We start from the raw sequence: 26,816 nt of genomic DNA on the forward strand, positions 1-26,816 counted from the left end.
ACAGTAATGGATTATACTAGTATACAATGCAAATTTTGTGAAATTTAGAAGGACACTTCAGCCCCGATATCTCGTTAATAATAATGCTGAGACTAACAGCGCTAACTGTTATTATGGAGTAAATCGGACAGCAACTTCCAGCGTCCACACATTTGCATTTAAATGCGGAAATCTGGAGTTGGCTATCAGAGATACGATGCTGCTCCATAGGGTGTGTTGTAACAATCATCCCCGATAGATTCGACATTGAAAGACATGCAATAGTGTGAATTTTGGGTACTTGCCCATTATTTCCCCTCTAAAGACAGCATAAAAAAAGTTAGGGCTGGTGCCAATGTTTGCGCTAATTTTTTTTTAGTCACAGCCCCTTTAACGGGCTTTGTGGCCCGTTCAATTTGTCGTACATGCGCAGTTAGTTATTTCAACTGTAAAACTGTTGAGCGGCCTACACGGGACCTCCAGACCATTGCACAGCCGCACAGCTTAACAGCAACATTGGCTGGTGCATTCAGGAGTAATTGCATTTTTAAATCATTGATAATTACTACCAGACAACCTCTCTAGCCCTGATAATTTAATGGCTTTATTATAACAGTTACAATGATAACAGTAGGTTTTTAGTTTACTTCTAGTTGTATCTAAATTATGTGCCTGCTCCCCCCCTTATTGTGCAGACAGCAGAGTCAGGGTAAAAGGCATGCATTTACTATGTCATGAAACACATTTTTCTCAAACTAAGAGTTTCACAAAGGAAACAATATTACAAAAACATTCTTGTAAAAGTCTTCCCCTCAGAAATTAAATTCTGGGATCGATTAGTCTTTTAGCCCCATACAAGGAAATGTCAACCATCTACTGTAATATACTTATGTATCAAATACCTGTTGCACATCACTATTAACCATTACCGTTTCAATTTTGAAGTCTGCAAGCTTAATTTAGTGCAGAATACTTCCAACCAGAGCAAGAGTCCCAGACATACCCATTTCAACTGAGCAATCTGTTTTCAGTCAGGACATAGATCTCAATATTAAAGTAAAACATTGCACCAAGAAGATTTAGAAGCAAGCGAAACACAAATTGGACTTTCTGCTGAGTGATCACAGAGACATACGTCCCACATTCAAGATGGCGTGATTAACAAGGGAAATAAAATCACAAACGACTATCGTATTATCTTAGCAAAGTGGGATAGTTTATCAATTTAGCAGAATGAACCACCTGATTAGCAATAGGTGACATCATGGGCTCAATTTTCCCCAAAGCATTTTTTTTGGGGTACTTGAAGAGTTATGCCGATTTTTTGGGGCCAAGTACGCCAAAAAAAATATATTCTAAGTTTTCCTGTTGGCTTTCTTCATTTTGGCGTGGCGTAACCTGACCTTTAGTTTTGGGGGTGGAGCCTTGATCTGCGCCAAAAAGATCAGGCTGCCATGGTAACCAGGGACATAATGTGAGCTGAGACTGCAAAGTGAAGCATACAGCCAGCTCCCAACACATTAAAATAATTAAAAAACACATAGCAGCAATTTACTTCCAATCCCGCCCGAAGGGCTTGCCAGTCCGGTCCTATTTTTGGATCCTCATTCTCCTGGTCCAGTCCCATTCTTGGTCCCCGGTGTGTGTTCATTTTCTCTCTCTCTCTCTGTGAGCCGGGGACCGAGAATGGGACCGGACAGCCTTCGGGCGGGGTTGGAGGCAAGTTGCTGCTATGTGTTTTTCAATTCTTTTAGTGTGTCCGGGCATCTGCCGCGCCGATTTCTTTAACTTTCCAAAAGGTTTTTCAACAGAGGCCACATACGCTGGCCTAAGCAGAACTGGAGTAACTCTCAGCAGGCCAAACTTCCCTAATTGGCATAGGTGGCTGGTTACGGCCCCTATGGCTGAAAAAAACTGACCTAAAAATATCGTAACTAACTGACTTACACTGGTGCAAATTGATTGGGGAAACTGTGGGTTTTTCAACTTAGGCCAAAAAGAGCAAATCACTGGGGAAAATTGAGCCCTATAAATCAGAAGTATACTACTTCTTAAACTTGGGCTGATTTTAATTTTAACCTTATGATGGATAGTGAAAAGAACTTTTTGGAATCAATAACAGAACAGGCACCAAACAGGCTTCTCATTTAACCCAAGACAACATTCAACAATGTGTTTTTAAACAGGCAGAGTTTTCAAATAATGGTAACAGTAACCTAAGCTATTATTAGAAGCATATGCACTTCATGGAGTGCATAAGGGATGGTTTTTTAGACCAATATGTCGAGGAACCAACTAGGGGGGAGGCCATCTTAGACTGGGTGTTATGTAATGAGAGAGGATTAATTAGCAATCTCGTTGTGCGAGGCCCCTTGGGGAAGAGTGACCATAATATGGTGGAATTCTGCATTAGGATGGAGAATGAAACAGTTAATTCAGAGACCATGGTCCAGAACTTAAAGAAGGCTAACTTTGAAGGTATGAGGCGTGAATTGGCTGGGATGGATTGGCGAATGATACTTAAGGGGGTTGACTGTGGATGGGCAATGGCAGACATTTAGAGACCGCATGGATGAAGTACAACAATTGTACATTCCTGTCTGGCATAAAAATAAAAAAGGGAAGGTGGCTCAACCGTGGCTATCAAGGGAAATCAGGGATAGTATTAAAGCCAAGGAAGTGGCATACAAATTGGCCAGAAATAGCAGCGAACCTGGGGACTGGGAGAAATTTTGAACTCAGCAGAGGAGGACAAAGGGTTTGATTAGGGCAGGGAAAATGGAGTATGAGAAGAAGCTTGCAGGGAACATTAAGACTTGCAAAACTTTCTATAGATATGTAAAGAGAAAAAGGTTAGTAAAGACAAACGTAGGTCCCCTACAGTCAGAATCAGGGGAAGTCATAACGGGGAACAAAGAAATGGCGGACCAATTGAACAAGTACTTTGGTTCGGTATTCACGAAGGAGGACACAAACAACCTTCCGGTTATAAAAGGGGTCGGGGGGTCTAGTAAGGAGGAGGAACTGAGGGAAATCCTTATTAGTTGGGAAATTGTGTTGGGGAAATTGATGGGATTGAAGGCCGATAAATCCCCAGGGCCTGATGGACTGCATCCCAGAGTACTTAAGGAGGTGGCCTTGGAAATAGTGGATGCATTGACAGTCATTTTCCAACATTCCATTGACTCTGGATCAGTTCCTATGGAGTGGAGGGTAGCCAATGTAACCCCACTTTTTAAAAAAGGAGGGAGAGAGAAAACAGGGAATTATAGACCGGTCAGCCTGACATCGGTAGTGGGTAAAATGATGGAATCAATTATTAAGGATGTCATAGCAGTGCATTTGAAAAGAGGTGACATGATAGGTCCAAGTCAGCATGGATTTGTGAAAGGGAAATCATGCTTGACAAATCTTCTGGAATTTTTTGAGGATGTTTCCAGTAGAGTGGACAAGGGAGAACCAGTTGATGTGGTATATTTGGACTTTCAGAAGGCGTTCGACAAGGTCCCACACAAGAGATTGATGTGCAAAGTTAGAGCACATGGGATTGGGGGTAGTGTGCTGACATGGATTGAGAACTGGTTGTCAGACAGGAAGCAAAGAGTAGGAGTAAATGGGGACTTTTCAGAATGGCAGGCAGTGACTAGTGGGGTACCGCAAGGTTCTGTGCTGGGGCCCCAGCTGTTTACATTGTACATTAATGATTTAGATGAGGGGATTAAATGTAGTATCTCCAAATTTGCGGATGACACTAAGTTGGGTGGCAGTGTGAGCTGCGAGGAGGATGCTGTAAGGCTGCAGAGCGACTTGGATAGGTTAGGTGAGTGGGCAAATGCATGGCAGATGAAGTATAATGTGGATAAATGTGAGGTTATCCACTTTGGTGGTAAAAACAGAGAGACAGACTATTATCTGAATGGTGACAGATTAGGAAAAGGGGAGGTGCAAAGAGACCTGGGTGTCGTGGTACATCAGTCATTGAAGGTTGGCATGCAGGTGCAGCAGGCGGTTAAGAAAGCAAATGGCATGTTGGCCTTCATAGCAAGGGGATTTGAGTACAGGGGCAGGGAGGTGTTGCTACAGTTGTACAGGGCATTGGTGAGGCCACACCTGGAGTATTGTGTACAGTTTTGGTCTCCTAACCTGAGGAAGGACATTCTTGCTATTGAGGGAGTGCAGCAAAGGTTCACCAGACTGATTCCCGGGATGGCGGGACTGACCTATCAAGAAAGACTGGATCAACTGGGCTTGTATTCACTGGAGTTCAGAAGAATGAGAGGGGACCTCATAGAAACATTTAAAATTCTGACGGGGTTAGACAGGTTAGATGCAGGAAGAATGTTCCCAATGTTGGGGAAGTCCAGAACCAGAGGTCACAGTCTAAGGATAAGGGGTAAGCCATTTAGGACCGAGATGCGGAGGAACTTCTTCACCCAGAGAGTGGTGAACCTGTGGAATTCTCTACCACAGAAAGTTGTTGAGGCCAATTCACTAAATATATTCAAAAAGGAGTTAGATGAGGTCCTTACTACTAGGGGGATCAAGGGGTATGGCGAGAAAGCAGGAATGGGGTACTGAAGTTGAATGTTCAGCCATGAACTCATTGAATGGCGGTGCAGGCTAGAAGGGCCGAATGGCCTACTCCTACACCTATTTTCTATGTTTCTAACCTCATGCAGGTTATGGTGTCTGCTTTATAAAAAATATTTTTAAGTAGAATCTAAGTAACCCTTCCTTCTCAAGGCAGCCATCTTTAACTTGTTTGACTATATCAGTTATTTTCCATACGGTTCAGCAATAAGACCACTAAAAAATCATTCTCCTATGACAGGGACAGACAAAAATCTCTTGTGTATACTCAACGCACAGAGTGGGAGACTGGGGAAAACAGAGCAGGGTAGGGGGGGACTGCAAGGAGCTAGCTCCATTGGGTTGCCCAGGAATGTGGTGCTTTTGAAGTTATTGCCCACTTGGTAAAGTAGTGCTTCAATAATTCCAAGCACTCCAACCAAAACATCTGGATGAAATGGAGACAAATTTGGCAGAAAATAATAATAGGCCAATAGCAAATACAATGGATGCCCGGAACAAGCATAAAATGGGGGTGGGGGCACTACTGGTAATTCAAAGCAGTGCTTGAAACTGTACATGGACAGCAAACTTAAAAAAAACCTGAAAAATACAGCATGGAATGGTGGGTCATGTGGGAAATACCAGACATCAAAAGAACAAGGTGTACTATTGTCAGGATTGTGTGTTTGTTACCCACTCTTACTCCTTATGATACATAGAGCATGTGAATTGGGCAGGCATATATACATACATATAGGTTACACATTTTAAATGGCTAATACAACACCAACTTACTGAGTCTCTGCTTTTTCCAAGGCTAAACCTTAAACGCAAGGACTTGCGGACCATTTCTTTTCGATTAAGCTTGGGAGAAAAGCAACCAGCTTTTCCAGACTCCATCCTTCAAGACAAATAAATTCTAAATGTTTATGGAATTTTGATGAATGTTGGGAAATAACACACACAGCAACATCATCCAAACATTGAGCCATTATACTTTTTTTTCACTTCCCCCCCCCACCCGCCCCCCTGTGATGCCAGCAGATCCCATTTCCTCTCAATGATATCTACCAGGGATACCACTTCATGTAGGAGAAATCGAACGGCACTTCCTTCTCCTTTGAATTCCTCTTCAACTTCACTCTCAGCCATGTTTACAGGTTTTAATGCTCAAAATTGCAGAAAGATCCAGCCAGCACGATCCGATCAAAAAAGGAAAAACGATCTGATCATAAAGGGCTCTTTAAATATGTCTGATCCAGACCAGGAAGTTTCTTTTTTCGTGCATGGCCAGAGAGTTTTTAGCGCAGACTTGAAGCTCCGCCCCGCCCCGGACAACACTGAAGAGCGCGGCACCAAATTCAAGTATTTGTTTGGCGAAAGTCCAGATTTTTTTTTCTGGCGCGAATGTACACAAAAAAAAATCATGCATGGGTGCCAAAAATGCAGCAAGTGGAAAAGAGGGACCCAAGTCTTTCACCTTATTGGCAACAGCTATTTTTTTCTTTCCCCGAGAACTTTTTCCCCTCCTCTTGCTATTTGCTTATGGGGAGCATCACAGCCAAGCTTAACCTTGCCTGTACACGATATCCACACATGTACACTTCTAGCAGGATCTGCAGGTTGGAAATAGAACCGCAAAACCTGGAGGATATCTATCCACTCTCTTCAACTGAGTGCAATTGGAACGGCCCCATTACTGACTGACCGAAATGAACACACAAATTTGGAACCTTCTTGGTTTGTATGGCTAAAATATTTGCTCGTCAGCTGAAGATTTCATTAAGGAAAAGCAATTTTTGAATGCACCCAAGGCAAAACAAAATCCTTCAAGGTACAGATACCAATGTGCAACACACATCGTTAATAATTAGTGTAGCATAGTTAAATTAGTAAAAATGAAAGCTTTGCATTCTCAAAAAGATCTACTTTTACTGGAGATAACCTTGCAAGGGCGCAAGTATAGGTATAGCATATCAAACAAACTCTGCTAGTTTTCACGAGTTAAATAATAAACAAACCAAAGGCAATTTCTATACTACAATACAAAACTAGAAACAGTAAAAACATCCACAGCCATTTATAAAAATCAGAAAATTAGATTATAATTTGAATAAATGCAAAGGATCTATTAATAATTGCACAACAAATTGCCTTTCATGTTAAAGAGTCCCAAGGCACTTCACAGATAGGAATAAGAAAAATAGACACCGAACTGGCAAATGAGAGAATAGGAGAGATGACTGTAAGCTTGATCAAAGAGATGGGTTTTGAAGAGGTTTAAACAAAAAAAGAGGTGGAGAGTTTTAGGGAGGTAATTCCAGAGAGTAGGTCCCAGGTAACTTATGGTGGGGCAAAAGAAGCGCAGCAGCACAAACGGCTAGGGTCAAAGGAATAGAGTATCGAAGGAAGGGGCATGGGAGTAAAGAAAATAAAAGGACTGGAGGAGATTGCAGAGATAGGGTAGAGCGAGGGCATGGATGGATTTAAGGACAAGGAAGAGGTTCTTATTTTTTTTTAAAGATGTATCTCATGACATATTGGGTGAAGGGGAGCCAATGTAGGTCATGAGGACAAAGCTTAAGGCAAATGGAACTTAATATAGGACGGGAAACATGCAATACAGCTTTGGATAAGTTGGAACATATGGAGTGTGAAGGATGGGCAGCCAGAAAGGAGACACCCTGAGTGGGCAAATGTGAAGGTGATGAAAGTATGCGTGTCTCAGCAGCAAAACCATTATTAAAGAAGCAGTAGCAGAACATTTGTAAAAGCAAAATTCTGTCAGGCAGAGTCATTTATGAAGGGGAAGTCATGTTTGACAAATTTGCTGGAATTCTTTGAGGATGTAACGAACAGGGTGGATAAAGGGGAACCAGTGGATGTGGTTTATTTGGACTTTCAGAAAACATTTGACAAGGTGACACATAAAAGGTTACTGCACACGATAAAAGTTCACGGGATTGGGGGTAATATATTATCATGGATAGAGGATTGGCTAACTAACAGAAAACAGAGAGTCGGGATAAATGGTTCATTCTCTGGTTGGTAACCACTAATTAGTGGGGTGCCGCAGGGATCAGTGCTGGGACCCTAACTATTTACAATCTATATTAACGACTTGGAAGAAGGGACTAAGTAGTCAAGTTTGCTGACAATACAAAGATGGGAGCAAAAGCAATGTGTGAGGAGGACACAAAAAATCTGCAAAAGGACATAGACAGGCTAAGTGAGTGGGCTAAAATTTGGCAGATGGAGTATAATTATGGAAAGTGCAAGGTCATGCACTTTGCAGAAAAAAATCAAAGAGCAAGTTATTATTTAAATGGAGGAAGATAGCAAAGTCCTGCAGTACAGTGAGATCTGGGGGTATTTGTACATGAAACAGGTACAGCAAGTGATCAGGAAGGCCAATGGAATCTTGGCCTTTATTGCAAAGGGGATGGAGTATAAAAGCAGGGCAGTCTTGCTAAAGCTATACAGGTCACATCTGGAATACAGCGTGCAGTTTTGGTTTCCGTATTTACGAAAGGATATACTTGCTTTGGAGGCAGTTCAGAGAAGGTTCACTAGGTTGATTCCGGAGATGAGTGGGTTGACTTATGAGGAAAGGTTGAGTAGGTTGGGCCTCTACTCATTGGAATTCAGAAGAATGAGAGGTGATCTTATCGAAACGTATAAGATTATGAGGGGTCTTGACAAGGCTGATACAGAGAGGATGTTTCCACTGATGGGGGGGAGACTAGAACTAGAGGGTATGATCTTAGAATAAGGGGCCGCCCATTTAAAACTGAGATGAGGAGAAATTTCTTCTGAGGGTTGCAAATCTGTGGAATTCACAGCCTCAGAGAGCTGTGGAAGCTGGGACATTGAATACATTTAAGACAGAAATAGGCAGTTTCTTAAACAATAAAGGGATAAGGGTTGTGGGGAGCGGGCAGGGGAGTGAAGCTGAGTCCATGATCAGATCAGCCATGATCTTGTTGAATGGTGGAGCAGGCTCAAGGGGCCGTATGGTCCGCTCCTGTCCTACTTATGTTCTTATGTAAAACAGCTGAGTGAAGGCGGACAACATGAGACGTGGAAGTAAGCAGTGCTTGTGATAGACAGGTTACGGTGGGGTGGGGAAGTGGTGGGCTGCTGAAACTTGGCTCAGGGTCAAACATGATATCAAGGTTGTGAATAGCCGAGTTCAGTCTTAAACAATAGCCAGGGAGGAGGATGGAGTCCGTGGTTATAGAGTTTGAGGCAGGGGCCAAAGGTGATGACTCCCATGGTGCTTTCCCTCCTTGGCCTCTCCACAGGTGAAGTTGGAGGACGTTATGACTCATCCAAGACTGGACGTTGGACAGTCTGGCAGCACAGAACAGTCTAGTTGTCAAAGGAGATGGAGGAAAAGTAGAGCTGGGTTCATCAGTACACATGTGGAAACTAACACTGCATCTGCAGATTATGTCACCTAGAAGCTGTGTGAAGATGAGGAATAGTAGGGAGCCAAATAGATCCTATAGGTTACCAGAGGTGATTGTGCTGGAACGGGGTTATTTCTAGTGATGCAGTTGCTATGTTTACATATGTAGGAATGGAAACATGCAAGGGCATACTCATGCCGCTAGATGTTAGAGGTTTTGCAGGAGTAGGGTGTGTCGCCAAGTGGCAAATGCTGTGGAGAGGCCAAGGAGGGAAAGCACCATGGTAACTGTCATAGAGGATGTCGTTTTTACGTTGGTCATTGGCATTTTGGTTGCTATGATAAGGACAGAAGATGGACTGGACAGGGCAGATTTGAACATGGACTTACAAGAGATGTGCATGGAGCAGGAAGGTGACAATATGTTCAACAGCCAAATTGAAAAAAGGATGTTGGTAATAGGGCACGTGTTGATGAGGATACAAGGGCAAGTTTTCTGAGAAGGGGCGAATAACAGTAGATTTCTGGAGGGGACAAGGATCACGTCGGAGGAGAGACACACACTAATTTGGGCTAAATTCGATAGTCCCCAAAAACTGGCACGGATATCGCGATACGTGATTAGCCCGCGCCTGTTGAATCCGATGTAGGCAGCAAGTAAACTTCATGCTGTCAGCTAATTTAAATAATATCGTGCAACCCAGCGCTGAACATGCTGTTGAGTGGCTGCACACCTCAGCAGGGGATCCAGGTTCGTGCGAGGCTAGCACTACTTAAAGCTAGCCTACACTTCTTATAGGAGAGGTGCATTCTGCCTGGAGCATGTGCTGGAAGTGGGTTGGGAAGATATTCTGAGTAGGAAGAATACGTACGAAAGGCACAACAGGGGAGAGCGCAGGCACCAATATTTTCCGACACAGCACTGGACGTCTTGGTGCAGGAGGTGGACAGAAGGAGAGAGGTCCTCTATCCACAGAGGGCCACGATAGATAAATTATAAGGCAGCACTGGGAGCAGATAGCCGTCGCAGGTCCATGCCAGTAGTGTAGCTCCAAGGACCTGGATGCAGTGCTGCAAGACATTTAATGACCTCATAAGTGGTCAAGGTCAGTGAATTCATCTTAAAATGCCATATCTTTATAACTGAACCACCAGCCTTGGATACTGCTCAATTCACCACCCTACTTCATTTGTCTGCCAACAATCTTTATCAATCACGACTCACACCTCACATTCATAGCTTTACCTCACCCTCACATACTTAGCACTGCTGCAAGCTTCACACCCATATCTTGCAGCTTGCACACACTGCCAGCTATTCAACCATGACAGGCACATCACTGACACATTTCCCCCTCTCTCGCAGGACAAGGTGGCTCATAACCAGAGGCAGTAGGGGACATCTGCACTGAGACAGATGTGCCTGCATGACCTAACCCCCATGGAGGAAACAGTGCTGGAGATTATTGGAGCGGCCATCGCTGAGCCAGAGGCCAGCGGCAGGGCTTAAATAATGGAAGTTAACGGAATCCTCATATATAATCCTGCTTCCCAAATCCTACTTACCCCTCATTCCACAATCTTTTCTGATTTACATGGTGTAGATGGTAGAAGCATGCACCTCTTGCTTCCCACCAGCACCCCCTGCCCAACCTCCCTGCTCCCCAACCCTCCCCTTGTGCCTTTCCCCTTTCAGATAGCCAAGAACTGCAACCTGGCCAGGCAGTGGTGGAGGAACAAGAACTGGAAGAGAAAGAAGGTAGTGATGCTGAAGACACAACACCGTCACTTGATTTCACATTTGCAGCCACCAGCTCAGATACTGACACTGTGCATACTTTAGAGGAGAGATAAATGTGGGATCTGCAGGTGGTGAGACACTAGACATGAGTGGCCTGCAGTCATGGCAGGGGACAAGAGTAACACAGGTGTCAGCTCCCCGGAAGACAAGATCGCAGACAAGTTCTACTGCAGAGGACTCAGATTAGAACTTTGATGGGGGGAGGGGGGGCTACAGAAGGCGGCTGATGGGTATGCAATGAAATATTTGGTACATTGGCAGGCCTGCCAGAAAGACTGTATACAATGTCAAGGAGCATGGAGGAGTCCGGCACCAATCTTGCACTGGGCTTTGCTCAGAACTTGGAGCCCAACCATTTCAGCATGGAAGTGATGGGCAACTCCATTAGCGCACCAGTGGACCCAACCATGCTGCAGTGTCTGATGGCCAATACCTCAGCGTCCATTGCAGCATAAGCAGAAGGTACCCAAAGTCTGAGTGCTGCAGTGGAAGCTCAGACTTCTGTTATGCAAGGTCAACTTGCTGTCACGCACGCTGAGATTGCTGTCATCGTGGCCGTGGTTACCAGTGTTGAAAGGGGCTTGCAGGGTGTCACAGCAGTCCAACAATCTGTCCTCCAACAAATTACTAGAATTGCTGAGGCGCTGCCCCAGGGGAGTGAGAGTGGGAGTGGCTCAGTGGAGCACAAACCTGCTGTCTTCTCTCACAATGATACCTTTTGTCCACTCACCACTGACAGGCAAAAGCAAGGGCACTGGCGTACTGTCAGCTAACCCAGACTGCTGTCACCCATGCCGAGATGGTGCAGTCCAAAGTCGGGACTTTAGGCCCAGAGCCGCTCGAGGTCATCCTCCAAGTGCATCTGCAGTCTCCCCCACTGAATATCAGCAGCCTTCCACCAGCCATGATACAGCCACTGGGGTAGCACTGCGTAGGAGCACTAGATAGGCAAAGACACATGGAAAAGACAGGCACTAAGGGAATGCACAAGGATGATTAGTCAACGTTGAAATGTAATATTTGATGGTTTGATTTAGAAATTTGATTTGGAATGTTTGTTTTGTGGTGGATGCTGTGATGATCAGTAACAGATGGAAAGAATGATGTAGGGCTGTTGGTGATTGGGGAACTGGGGTTGGATGAACCGGTACCACAGTCGGATGAGTTGATCACGGGCAGCTCAGGCAGAAAGGGGCTGTTTTGGTTGCCTCTTCCCTTCGCAATATATCTGGTGGCAAGCATGCAGCAGTCCACGACAAATCTTGAGATGCACTCTGGCGAGTACTGCAGGGCTCCTCCGGAATGGTCCAGGCAGAAGTGTTGTTTAAGCACCCCAATGGTCTGCTTGATCACATTCAGTGTGGCAGCATGGCTTTCGTTATGTGCATGCTGGCCACTTGTGTTTGGGTTGCACACCAGAGTCATAAGCAAGGTGGCCAGCAGATAATTGTTGTCACCCAGTAGCCACCCTCTGGTTTGTTGCGGTAGCTCAAATGTGGACAGTACAGCGGACAGCCACAGAATAAAGGCATCATGACTGCTGCCAGGATACCGAGCAGTGATCTGCACGATGTGCTGCATATGGTTGCACACCAGCGGGACATTGAGGGAGTGGAATCCCTTCCGGTTGCGGTACATCTCCGAATTAAGGTGCAGGGCCTGCAAATCGGTGTGTGTGCAGTCAATGGCATCCTGCATCATAGAGAAGCCTGCTATTCTGGTGAAGCCACATGCTCACTCTGCCTGCTTCTCTCTGGTAATAGAGACTGAAATGTATCCACCTCTCTTTGCATACAGAGCCTCAGTGACTTCCCTTTTGCAACAGTGCACAGCAAACTGGGAGATGTTGGAAATATCACTGCTCCAGCCTGGAAGGCGCCCGATGCATAAAAATTCATGGCCGCGCTCATCTTCACAACCACTGGCAATGCGGTCCTCACCTTGCTCTGAGGCTGTAGTTCTGCCGACAACAGGTGGCAGACTTTAATGAGCACCTCCTTAGTGAAGCAGAGACATTGCATACACTGCTCCTCACTGGAGGTAGGAGAATTGCTCCCTGAAAACACTGGGTGGATATGGCCTCCTGCTGAGAGCCCTTCTCCCTCTCCTCCTCTTCCCTCTTCGAGCATCTTGTCCTACTGTGTCACCTCTGCTCATTCTCCCCGTCATGCTACAGGACAAAGGGGATCTAAACTACTGCACCTATGTCGGCAGTATGACATTATAGCCATGACAAAAACATGGCTGAAAGAGGGGCAAGTTTGGCAGATCAATATTCCTGGCTACAGGATTTTTAGGCAAGATAGAGAGGGGGTTAAAAAAAGTGGCGGGGGGGGGGTTGCGGTACTGATTAAAGAAACTATTACAACGGTGAGGAGAGATGATGTTAAAGGGATCATCAACTGAGGCTAAATGGGTCGAATTGAAAAATAAAAAAGAGGCGATCACACTGCTGGGAGTGTATTATAGACCCCCAGATAGAGGAGCAAATATGTAGGCAAATTGCTGTGGTCTAAAACCATAGGGTAGTAATAGTAGGCGATTTTAGCTATCCAAATATTGATTGGGACAAATTTAGTATGAACGTTAGAGGGTGCGGAATTCTTGAAATGCATTCAAGAGAATTTTTTTAGTCAGTATGTAGCAAGCCCAACACGAGAGGCAGCGGTCTTGTATTTAGTTTTGGGGAATGAAGCTGGGCAGGTTGAAAGCGTATTAGTGGGGGAGCATTTGGGTGCCAGTGACCATAATTCAGTCAGATTCAAGTTAGTTATAGATAAGGACAAGAATAGGCCTGGAATAAAAGTTCCGAATTGGGGAAAAACTAATTTTGCTAAGTTAAGGAATGATTTGGCCATAGTGGACTGGAAATAGCTACTTGTGGGTAAATCAGTGTCAGAACAGTGGGAGGAGGAGATCCGAAAGGTTCAGGCCAAACATGTGCCCTTAAAGAAAAAGGCTGGGAAAAATAATTCTAGAGCCCCCTGGATGTCGAGGGACTTACAGGGAGGATTAAGAAAAACGCTTATGTCACATACCAACGGCTAAATACTATAGAATCTTTAGAAGAATATAGAAAGTTAAGAGGCAAAATTTAAAAGGATATTAGGAATGCTAAGAGAGAGCATGAGAAATTCTTGGCCAGTAAAATTAAGGAAAACCCCAAGATGTTCTATAAATATATTAAGAATAAGAGGATAACTAAGGAAAGGGTAGGGCCTATTAGAGACCATGATGGTAATCTTTGTGTGGAGGCGGAAGATGTTGGTAGGGTTCTCAACGAATACTTTGCATCTGTTTTCACAAAGGAAAGAGGTAATGCAGATACTGACAAAGAGGAGTGTGATATTCTGGATTAAATAAATATAGTGAGAGGGGAACTATTAAGGGGTTTAGCAGCTTTGAAAGTAGATAAGTCCCCAGGCCCGGATGAAATCCATCCCAGGTTGTTGAGCAAAGTAAGAGAGGAAATAGCAGAGGCCTTGACCATCATTTTCCAGTCCTCTTTGGATATGGGCATGGTGCTGGAGGATTGGAAGACTGCTAATGTAGTACTCTTGTTTAAGAAGGGAAAAAGGGATAGGCTGAGTAATTACAGGCCTGTCAGCCTAACCTCAGTGGTGGGAAAATTATTGGAAAAAATCCTGAAAGACAGGATAAATCTGCATTTGGATAGGCAAGGATTAATTAGGGATAGTCAGCACGGATTTGTTAAGGGAAGATCGTGTTTGAATAACCTGCTTGAATTTTTTGAGGAGGTAACCAAGAGGGTTGATGAGGGTAGTGCATACAATGTCGTGTATATAGACTTTAGCAAGGCTTTTGCTAACCAGTCTACCATGCAGGACCTTATGAACGTTAAAGACCATGGGATCCAGGGCAAAGTGGCAAGTTGGAACCAAAATTGTCTTGGAGGTAGGAAGCAAAGGGTAATGATTGATGGATGTTTTTGTGGCTGGAAGGATGTTTCCAGTGGGTTCCACAGGGCTTAGTACTGGGTCCCTTGCTTTTTGTGGTATATATCAACAATTTAGATTTGAATATATGGAGTATGATTAAGAAGTTTGCAGACGACACTAAAATTGGCTATGTGGTTGATAATGAAGAGGAAAGTCATGGGCTGCAGGAGGATATCAATCTATTGGTCAGGTGGGCAGAGCAGTGGCAAATGGAATTTAATTCAGAAAAGTGAGGTGCTGCACTTTGGGAGGGCTAATAAGGAAAGGATATACACATTAAGCGGTAGGCCACTAAATAGTGCAGATGAACAAAGGGAACTTGGAGTGCTTGTCCACAGATCCCTGAAAGTAGCAGGCCAGGTGGATAAAGTGGTTAAGAAGGCATACGGAATGCTTGCCTTTATTGGCCAAGGCACAGAATATAAGAGCAGGGAGGTTATGCTTAAATTGTATAATATTACTTTGGTTAGGTCACAGCTGGAGTACTGCGTGCAGTTCTGGTCACCATAATATAGGAAGAACGTGATTGTACTAGAGAGGGTGCAGAGGAGATTTACTAGGATGCTGCCTGGAATGGAGAATCTTAGTTACGAGGACAGATTGGATAGGCTGGGTTTGTTATCATTGGAACAGAGGAGGTTGAGATGAGGCCTCATCGAGGTGTACAAAATATTGAGGGGCCTGGAATTAGTGGATAGTAAGGGTCTATTTCCATTGGTGGAGGGGGATATTACGAGGGGGCATAGTTTTAAGGGGGTTGGTGGAAGGTTTAGAGGGGATGAGGGGGGGGGCCTTCTTTACGCAGAGGGTTGTGGGGATCTGGAACTCGTTGCCCGGAGAATGGTGGATGCCGAAACTCTCACCACTTTTAAGAGATACTTGGATGGGCACTTAAAGTGTCGTAACCTGCAGGATTATGGACCTAGAGCTGGTAATTGGGATTAGACTAGATGACCTTTTGTTGATCGGCGCAGATATAATGGTAAGTACTGCAGGAAATAGAATACGGCCAGGGTGATCTCCGGGACTAGTTTCGATCGCCTGGATGGGTTGGAGAGGAATTTTCCCAGATTTTTTTCTCCCTAAATTGGCCTGGGTTTTTATCTGTTATTTGCCTCTCCCAGGAGATCACATGGCTCCGGTTGGGGCAGAGTGTAGATGTTTTTAGTATAAGGGGTGTTGCAGTGGTGTGGGGCAGACTGGTTGGGCTGGGTGCTCTTTGCCTTTCAGTCATTGTTCTTGGGTTTGTATGTAACCTTTCGGGCTGCTGACGAAGGGCCGTGCGGCTCTTTGTCGGCCGGCGCAGACACGATGGGCCGGAATGGCCTCCTTCTGCGCTGTTAATGTCTATGTTCTATATTTTTATGTCTGAGCAGAAGCCTTGACGTAACCTGCCACACTACTCCCTGAAGACTTTAGTAACTTCAAATAACAAACCACAAAACACTTCTATAAACTCACCAAGAGCCAACAGAAATCAATCAGCAACTAACCTGAAAGCAGTAAATGATCCCTTTAAATAGTGGGGTGGGCTGTCCTTCCTGCTGTTGAAAGCATGTTCAGCTGTACATGTTTAAGAAACGGCATCAGCTGGAGTATGGAGGTTGAAAATGGCAGTGTTGGGGTCAAGTCAATGTTACACAGTGACTGACTTCACGATCTGCGTACTCAGCATGCTCCCAGCGTCCACATTAATAACCTCACCAGATTGGCATCCGGCACAGCCCACACCAGAATTGCGTGCGCGGTATGGACTCCATTTTGGACCCAAAACAGCACCAGTAGCACCAAAAAAGCGGGTGCTATGGAGCCGAATTTCGCATGCTAAACGTCAGCTAGTGTGGAAGTTGGACAGTCAGGAGTTGTGTGGGTAGGGGATCAAAAGAAGCAGGAGGTGGGTCTAACGCACTTGACAAGCTTGGAGAGAGCAAAGTAAGATACTGCAAAGACATGGAAGTTCAGGGATTGAGTGGGTGGAAAACTGGGGCCAGGAGGGAGGAATGAGTGGAGGCAACCGCACAGATTGGAAGAGAGTGTTCGAAGATCAGGCCCTCAAATCTGGCACCAAGCTTATGGTCTACAGGGCTGTAGTGATACCCGCCCTCCTGTATGGCTCAGAGACATGGACCATATACAGAAGACACCTCAAATCGCTGGCAAAATACCACCAATGATGTCTCCGCAAGATCCTGCAAATCCCCTGGGAGGACAGACGCACCAAAGTCAGTGTTCTCAATCAGGCCAACATCCCCAACATCGAAGCACTGACCACACTCGACCAGCTCCGTTGGGCGGGCCACATTGTTCGCATGCCCGACACAAGACTCCCAAAGCATGCGTTCTATTCAGAACTCTTACACGGCAAGCGAGCCCCAGGTGGGCAGAGGAAACGTTTCACGGACACCCTCAAAGCCTCCTTGATAAAATGCAACATTCCCACCGACACTTGGGAGTCCCTGGCCAAAGACCAGTCTAAGTGGAGGAAGAGCGTCCGGGAGGACGCTGAGCACCTCGAGTCCAGTCGCTGAGAGCATGCAGAAAACAAAAAACCAGACTCCCCACCCACCCTATCCCTCAACGACTGTCTATCCCACCTGTGTCAGAGACTGTAATTCCCGAAATGGACTGTTCAGTCACCTGAGAACTCACTGAGAGTGGAAGCAAGTCTTCCTTGATTTCGAGGGACTGCCTATGATGATGATGGTCTCAATCTTAATGGTGAATAAATTACAAAACTAAAATGACTGCACTGAAGGGCAATACAAGATATTACCACTTCAACAGCTTCCCCACTGTAACATAAATATGAAAAAACATGCGCTACATTTCTTGCCTGAGTCATAGACAGACACACACACAGTAAAATAGGAGAAGAATGCGGAAGAGGTTAGCTTCAAGTGCATCGTCACCTGCTCCCAAGCCTCGATTTGCTGTTTTCACTGGCAAAGCAAAAACTTCCTTTTATAAGTGTCAGCAGAATGGGGAGCAAGGGAGAGATAGGAAGCAGGTACGGGGACAGAAGGCCAGGAGAAAGTTAGCACTGCTGCATAGTAGGTCTGGAAAGCAAGGTTGGAGGCTAGGGGAAAGATAACAGCTTGGCACACTGGGAAATGCGTACAGTGAGGAATACCTGGAAGTGGTATGGAGACTGGAGCAGACCCAACAATAAATTTAAAACCTAAAAGTAAAAATGTAAAACCTGTAAAATTGAAACAAAAAAGCCCATTGCAATTGTGACATAAGAATTTATAATAGGAAAAATTGACAGGAATTTAACATATTAACAGATATAGATAGATACACACATAGGGCCCAAGTTTCCACACGATAAAAAACGGGCGCCCCTCCGAGCTGGGCGCCCGTTTTTCGCGCCACAAAGTGCGCCTAAAAAAAACCCTCCGTATTCTCCACCTCCCTGCAGGTCCTCTGGCCCTCGGCACGGTGCAGCAGGAGCTGTAGGGGGCGGAGCTAGGACCCTGCGCCGAAAACAGTGCCGGGAGCTCTGCACATGCACGCTACAGTGGGCACGCAAGTGCAGTAGCTCCAGGCGCCCGAAACTGTGTGGGAGGGGCCCGAAGCACGCAGCCCCTAGCCCTGGCCGAATGGCCTCACTGGGGCTGCGTGAATAAGGCTCCTCCCACGGCCAGCTCCTGCTGCCCCCCACCTCCCCGACCAGACCAGACCCGACCCGCCTGTCGCTGCCGCTCCTGCTTCCCTGCCGCTCCTGCTTCCGCCCCCCCCCCCCCCCGACCGGACCGGATCAGACTCGACCCGTCTGCATCTGCCACTGCCGCTCCCACCCGATTCTACTCTCGCCCCCGGACTGGATCCGACCTGACCTCCCCCGCCCCGCCCCGACCTCCCTCCCTCCCGCCCCCCCTCTCTCCCTCTCTCCCCCTCGCTCCCTCCCTCCCCCGACCCGACCCAACGCCACCTACCTCTGGTGCTGGGGACGGGCCCTGCCCGAAATCTCGGGCCTGGCCCCTTCAGCCTTCGGTCCCGACGGCAAACCGCTTCCTAAAGGCCTGCCTGAAGAACTTTCACACAGGTAGGAACATGATTTATTTAATCTTTTCTTTGCTTATAAATATTTATTCAGGTTGGATTTATTTGTATAATATTTGTATAAGTATAACTAAGGATTTATTGTAGAATTTAATGACTTCCCTTCCCCTTCCCCCCCCTCCCCTCCCCCCCTCGTTCCCTATGCCTAATTTGTAACCTGCGCCTGATTTTTTAATGTGTACAACAGGTTTTTTCAGTTCTACAAAAATCTTCACTTGCTCCATTCTAAGTTAGTTTGGAGTACGTTTTCACTGTGGAAACTTTGAAATCAGGCGTCAGTGGCCGGACACGCCCCCTTTTGAGGAAAAAATTCTGTTCCAAAGTAGAACTGTTCTACCTGACTAGAACTGCAGAAAAAAAAATGTGGAGAATTGCGATTTCTAAGATAGTCCGTTCTCCACCAGTTGCTCCTAAAAATCAGGCGCAAATCATGTGGAAACTTGGGCCCATACGGTGTTGTCAATAGGCTTGTTTTAACATATTGGTATCAATAAACTATAGAAAAATGGCACTTAAATCATTTTAATGTTATGCAATTACATTTCTTGTGCAAATTATCACCTGAAATTGATCTTCACTTTGGCGTTAAACATGACCAAAATGAAGGAGAAAATCTGTAATTATACTGCTGCCTATTTTTGGTAGTTTAAGTGGACACTTGGAGAATCGTGGATCCAGAGCACACAATCTCTCAAGCAGCACCTCCTGCAAATGTAACTCTGCACCGGAAGTGAATGATTGACAATTTTGTTGAGCTGGCTAAATTACAAACTTTGAAAAATAAAAATCACATTGGTGGCTACTCATTCCTTAAGTAAAATATGTACAAAATAAAGCTATTAATAGATTTACTAAAGCTCAGGAATATTAACTTAATGAGGCAAATACAAGTCATTGACAATTACCTCTCTATTCTTTTGTTTTCTAGTCTTTTACTTTTCCGCCGATTTGCTGATGCAGTTGACTGAAACGTAACACTTCCAGCAGAGAGGGACAGAGGACCCTGCAACGACTCCAGTGACACTTGAGGACTACCTTCAGCAAAAGTACATTGTGCCTTGCAACAAACTAAGCAAAATAAATGTTATCACAAATTCATTCTAACCAGATCTATAATCACTTCAAAAGCATTATTAAGCCCATTATAACAGAAGGGTTTGGTGGTTCAAGTTCACAAGGCCTTAAAAATAGCACCTTAGGTAGACAAGACCATAACAAAAGCTTAGAGGACTGGGTATCGTAGCTAGTTGTTGTTGAAATAATAATACGAAGACAGACATGAAAATTTGGGGCTATTTTCAATAGAACAGATCACAAAGTGATTGGATAGATGTGTTTAGTAGATAGAAACTCACCAAGGGGGGCTAGAACAAGGGGGCATAGATACAAGATTAACAGTAAGAAATTTTGGACAGAGCAGGAAAAACCTATTTAACAGAGGGTTGTGAGGCTGTCAAATGTACTATTGTAGTTAGTGATTGAAGCAGAGACCATGTCAACTTCCAAGAATATGTTAGGTAGGTAGTTGAAGGAAAAGGGATTAATGGGATATGGCAATAGGACAAACACATGGGACTGGGACTTCTGCTCATATGGAGGATAAACACCAACACTGATTGGTTTGACCAAATGGCCAGTTCTATGTTGCAATTTCTAGGTTATTGTGTGTAACAGGTTTTTTTTTTGAGAAGTGGTATCTGAATCCAAAACAATTACAGTGGCACATATTCACATAAGTACAAGTTTAACTGTGACAATAGAAATTCTACAAATTTATTCATTACATCTAGTCAGAGAATACAAAGCTTAATTGCATCTATAAACTTGTCCCAATATTGTACCATCCAAGATCTTCTGCTTGTATAAATATCAACTTTAATTATCGACTAGTACAACCAAGATTTTCCCTTCCCTTCCCATCTTGCAGGGAGATGGGAAGAGAATATATAGCAGCTTTCACTAAATCTCTCTTCAAAAGTAACCCAAGGTCTTGTCACGGCAAGTCAAATTTCCATTTAAAGCAGGTGTGGGGCAGTTTCGAATTCCCCACTTATAGGTTGTCAGGCGAGGGAGTGGTCAAATGTACTAATTACATATTCAAAACAATAAACAGTTTCTTCACAACATGATTATTTCCACAGATATTAAACACTGCATTACTGTAGATGTTGATTAAACTTGTACGGTTTACTTTCAATGTAAAGTACTCCTATGCTGCTCTCCCCTTCCCCATAAAAAAATTGAATCAGATGTAAACACTAGAATGCTTTGGTAAGGCAGTGTTAGTGACTTTCCCGAAAGGTGTCAGGGACATTTCTATTTATACATGGAAGTTGAACAAATGAGGAAGAACAACTTGCATTTACATAGCTTCTTTAACATAGTAAAACATTCTAAGGTGCTTCAAAGGAGTGTTATCAGACAAATCTTGACACAGAGCCACGTAAGGAGATATGAGGACAAAAGCTTGGTCAAAGAGGTAGGTTTTAAGGAGCGCCTTAAAGGAAGAGAAAGAGAGGTAGAGAAGCGGTGAGGTTTAGGGAGGGAATTGCAAAGCTTGGGTTAAGGCAACTGAAGATATAGTCACCAATGATGGGACAAAGAAAATTGAGGATGCACAAGAAGCCAGAATTGGAGAATTATAATGTTTCCTATGAATCAGAGATTTGAAAAACACACACTATTAGTTGTTCATGATCATCATCATAGGCAGTCCCTCGAAATGAAAAGGGATGAGTTCACAGGTGTTTCAATGAAGGATCTAATATTCCGGATCCCAAACTACATCCTGAAGGGTGGAAGATGCTTGTGCGTGGATTTTTTTTAACGTGTGATGGCCATGCACACCACACGGGCTTGACAGAGCTAGGTCTTGGTCCAGTGGCAAGGATTAACCCAGACGGCACGGCGAGCCAGATGGCGGATAGCTGGTTTGGTGATGCCCTGGATGTTATCATGAAGCACTTTACGGTGCCGCTTGGGTCCGTCTTTACCCAGTCCTTTGCCTCCTTTACATATTGCTGTACTGTCCCCTACATTTACTTTCTCTTTTAAATGAAAAGCAAGGCTTTACACTAGGTGCTGTGCCGAAGCATACTTTCTATAAAGGAGAGTTGAAGGTTCTATTCATACCATCATCCTTCTTGATCCCATCTGATGATGGTGTAGAATTCTGGCTGAGAAAACCACTGGGTAACAATTCCAAAGCTATGTGGTGTCTGATAGATCGCCTGTGAAGATTAATGCATTTTTTATTTCTGTGAATTTCAAAATGTCTCTTCAATTTCCAAAGAGCAAAATATTGCACCAGTGACCTAAGCTGCCAACTAACAAATAATAAAACTGCTCGTGCAATGTATTTCATGTTACTTGCAAAATTGGTTTCCGTATCCTACACACATGAAGAAAGTAGGATTTCATTATGCTCCAATTTTCAAAAGTTCAGCAAATCATTAACTTTACTTAAGTGTGGGGGGGGGGGGGGGGGAATTCAGATGTGCACAACTCTGCTACAGAGATACCAACTCAGTAGTAGCAGCCAATCTTTAATAGTCGTAATTCAACAGTATGCATGGCTACTTTCATGATGCAGGATACAATTTTATCTGACAGATTTCATAAGATTTTGAAATGGTCAAACCAATGCAATAGTATTATATTCAAATACTTTTCTTTCAAAATTCACATGTTTGAGATTCTTATTTCAATAAGATATGAATAAAGTTTAACAAAAACATACACATATTTCAAGAAATAAAACTAGTTTACTAACGCAAGAAAGAATTTCATTTAGAAAGCATCTTATCGTAGCATAAGGATATCCAAACCGATTTACAGCCAACAGATTGCTTTTGGACTGAAGACGATCTGCACCTGGGCAGGACCGGTACCAATGTCCGAGGGGGAGTGTCTGCTAGTGTTGTTGGGGAGCGGTTAAACTAATATGGTAGGGGGATGGGAACCTATGCAGGGAGACAGAGGGAAGTAGAATGGGAGCAGAAGCAAAGGATAGAATAAAGAAAAGTAAAAGTGGAGGGCAGAGAAACCCAAGGCAAAAAGCAAACAGGGCCACATTACAGCAAAATTCGAAAGTGCCAAAATGTGTTAAAAAGACAAGCTTGAAGGCTCTGTGCCTCAATGCGAGGAGTATTCGTAATAAGGTGGACGAATTAACGGAACAGGCAGCAATTAACGAATATGATATAATTGGCATCACGAAGACATGGCTCCAGGGTGACCAAGGCTGGGAACTCAACATCCAGGGGTATTCAACATTCAGGAAGGATAGACAGAAAGGAAAAGGAGGTGGGGTAGCGTCGCTGGTTAAAGAGGAAATTAATGCAATAGTAAGGAAGGACATTAGCTTGGATGATGTGGAATCTGTATGGGTGGAGCTGCGGAATACCAAAGGGCAGAAAACGCTAGTGGGTGTTGTGTACAGACCACCAAACAGTAGTAGTGAGGTTGGGGACAGCATCAAACAAGAAATTAGGGATGTGTGCAATAAAGGTACAGCAGTTATCATGGGTGACTTTAATCTACGTATAGATTGGGCTAACCAAACTGGTAGCAATACAGTGGAGGAGGATTTCCTGGAGTGTATTAGGAATGGTTTTCTAGACCAATTCCAAGTAGCTTCTAAAGGAAAAATAAGATTACAAGTTTAAGTAAAACTGCAATATTAAACTGATAGGATTCTTGTAGGTTTAAGCAGACAAGCAAGCTAGCTCAGTTAATTGGACAGCTAGTAAAAACTGGTTCCCTAAACAGGCTAGTGGTGAGTCAGCCAGGAACAGCATAAAAAGAGGGGGCTTGGTATAGTCTTGCTCAGAGTGCAGCAGCAGGTCAGAGTGCAAAGGTAAGAGTTTGGTAAGTGGGAGAGTTCAGGCAAGTGGGAGCGGGAGGTGTTGTTTTGTCTTGTTTTCCCCACCAGTGCTGACTCCCTGATCTGGGAGGAAAAGAAAATGAAGTGTGACATCACAGCAAGAGGTTCGGGGACGTTGGAGCGGCCGATAAAGGCCAGCTGGTGCAGCTGCAGCAGGGAGAGAAGGCAAAAAAGTAGAAAGAATTCGAAAGGTGACATCATAGCCAAGGGGGTAAGTGATTGGTGAGTAGTTTTTTCTTTTTCTTTTCTTTATCAGTAAGTAACCGTTAGCATTATTGTTATTAAATTAAGTTAATCTAGGGGTTAAGTCATGGCAGGAGAGCTCGGACACGTGTTATGCTCCTCCTGTATTATGTAAGTCAGGTACGCTTCCAGTGTCCCCGACGACTACATATGCGTCAAGTGTATCCGGCTGCAGTTCCTGACAGACCGCATTGCGGCATTGGAGCTGCAGGTGGATTCACTCTGGAGCATGAGCGATGCTGAGGATGTTGTGAATAGCATGTTTAGTGAGTTGGTCTTACTGCAGGTAAAGGTTACACAGCCAGATAGGGGATGGGTGACCAACAGAAAGAGGAGTGGAAGGAAGGTAGTGCAGGGGTCTCCTGCGGTCATCCCCCTGCAAAACAGATACACTGCTTTGGGTACTGTTGAGGGGGATGACTCATCAGGGGAGGGCAGCAGCAGCCGCCAAGTCCATGGCATCATGGGTGGCTCTGCTGCACAGGAGGGCAGGAAAAAAAGAGTGGGAGAGCTCTAGTGATGGGGGATTCTATTGTAAGGGGAATAGATAGACGTTTCTGCGGCCGCAACCGAGACTCCAGGATGGTATGTTGCCTCCCTGGTGCAAGGGTCAAGGCTGTCTTGGAGCGGGTGCAAGATATTTTGGAGGGGGAGGGTAAACAGCCAGTTGTTGTGGTGCATATAGGTACCAATGATATAGGTAAAAAGCGGAATGAGGTCCTACAAGACGAATTTAGGGAGCTAGGAGCTAAATTAAAAAGTAGGACATCAAAAATAGTAATCTCAGGATTGCTACCAGTGCCACGTGCTAGTCAGAGTAGGAATCGCAGGATAGCTCAGATGAATACGTGGCTTGAGGAGTGGTGCAGAAGGGAGGGATTCAAATTCCTGGGACATTGGAACCAGTTCTGGGGGAGGTGGGACCAGTACAAACTGGACGGTCTGCACTTGGGCAGGACTGGAACCAATGTCCTAGGGGGAGTGTTTGCTAGTGCTGTTGGGGAGGGGTTAAACTAATATGGCAGGGAGATGGGAACCTATGCAGGGAGACAGAGGGAAGTAGAATGGGGGCAGAAGCAAAAGATAGAAAGAAGAAAAGTAAAAGTGGAGGGCAGAGAAATCCAAGGCAAAAAGCAAAAAGGGCCACATTACAGCAAAATTCTAAAGGGGCAAAGTGTGTTAAAAAGACAAGCCTGAAGGCTCTGTGTCTCAATGCAAGGAGTATTCGGAATAAGGTGGACGAATTAATTGCGCAGATAGCAGTTAACGGATATGATGTAATTGGCATCATGGAGACATGGCTCCAGGGTGACCAAGGCTGGGAACTCAACATCCAGGGGTATTCAACATTTAGGAAGGATAGACAGAAAGGAAAAGGAGGTAGCGTTGCTAGTTAAAGAGGAAATTAATGTAATAGTATGGAAGGACATTAGCTTGGATGATGTGGAGTCTGTATGGGTGGAGCTACGGAATACCAAAGGGCAGAAAACGCTAGTGGGAGTAGAGTACAGACCACCAAACAGTTGAAATGAGGATGGGGACAGCATCAAAGAAGAAATTAGGGATGCATGCAATAAAGGTACAGCAGTTATCATGGGCGACTTCAATCTACACATTGACTGGGCTAACCAAACAGGTAGCAATGCGGTGGAGGAGGATTTCCTGAAGTGTATTAGGGATGGCTTTCTGGACCAATATGTCGAGGAACCAACTAGAGGGCTGGCCATCCAAACTAGGTGATGTGTAATGAGAAAGGACTAATTAACAATCTTATTGTGCGAGGCCCTTTGGGGAAAAGTGATCATAACATGGTAGAATTCTTTATTAAGATGGAGAATGACACAGTTAATTCAGAGACTAGGGTCCTAAACTTGGGGAAAGGTAACTTCGATGGTATGAGACCTGAATTGGCTAGAATAGACTGGCGAGTGATACTTAAAGGGTTGATGGTGCATAGGCAATGGCAAACATTTAAAGATCACATGGATGAACTACAACAATTGTACATCCCTGTCTGGAGTAAAAATAAAACGGGGAAGGTGGCTCAACCGTGGCTAACAAGGGAAATTAAGGATAGTGTTAAATCCAAGGAAGAAGCATATAAATTGGCCAGAAAAAGCAGCAAACCCGAGGACTAGGAGAATTTTGTAATACAGCAGAGGAGGACAAAGGGTTGAATTAGGAGGGGGAAAATAGAGTATGAGAGGAAGCTTGCTGGGAACATAAAAACTAACTGCAAAAGCTTCTATAGATATGTGAAGAGAACAAGGTTATGAAAACAAACATAGGTCCCTTGCAGTCAGATTCAGGTGAATTTATAATGAGGAACAAAGAAATGGCAGACCAGTTAAACAAATACTTTGGTTCTGTTTTCACGAAGGAAGACACAAATAACCTTCCGGAAATACTAGGGGACCGAGGGTCTAGAGAGAAGGAGGAACTGAAGGATCTCCTTATAAAGTGGGAAATTGTGTTAGGGAAATTGATGGGATTGAAGCCCGATAAATACCCGGGGCCTGATAGTCTGCATCCCAGAGTACTTAAGGAAGTGGCCATAGAAATAGTGGACGCATTGGTGATCATTTTCCAACAGTCTATCGAATCTGGATCAGTTCCTATGGACTGGAAGGTAGCTAATGTAACACCACTTTTAAAAAAGGAGGGAGAGTAAAAATGGGTAATTATAGACCAGTTAGCCTGACATCAGTAGTGAGGAAAATGTTGGAATCAATTATTAAAGATGAAATAGCAGCGCATTTGGAAAGCAGTGACTGGATCGGTATGGATGTATGAAAGGGAAATCATGCTTGACAAATCTTCTGGAATTTTTTGAGGATGTAACTAGTAGAGTGGACAAGGGAGAACCAGTGGATGTGGTGTATTTCGACTTTCAAAAGGCTT

The 26,816-nt window shown here is 44.5% G+C and overlaps 1 protein-coding gene across 2 annotated transcripts in view; it reads right to left on the reverse strand.

Moving 5' to 3' along the window:
• LOC139263230 (rho GTPase-activating protein 11A-like) overlaps window positions 1-26,816 on the reverse strand; it is a 99,571-nt gene that overhangs the window by 4,616 nt on the left and 68,139 nt on the right. For both annotated transcript variants that reach the window (XM_070878986.1, XM_070878987.1), the window contains 3 exons: window positions 21,920-22,017; window positions 19,693-19,855; window positions 5,347-5,452 (listed from right to left, as the gene is read on the reverse strand). In XM_070878986.1, the coding sequence (XP_070735087.1) occupies window positions 5,347-5,452; window positions 19,693-19,855; window positions 21,920-22,017 (367 nt within the window). The remainder of the gene's footprint in view (window positions 1-5,346; window positions 5,453-19,692; window positions 19,856-21,919; window positions 22,018-26,816) is intronic.

The sequence above is a fragment of the Pristiophorus japonicus genome, chromosome 4, assembly GCF_044704955.1.
Source record: "Pristiophorus japonicus isolate sPriJap1 chromosome 4, sPriJap1.hap1, whole genome shotgun sequence".
In the NCBI taxonomy this organism is placed as follows: domain Eukaryota; kingdom Metazoa; phylum Chordata; class Chondrichthyes; family Pristiophoridae; genus Pristiophorus; species Pristiophorus japonicus.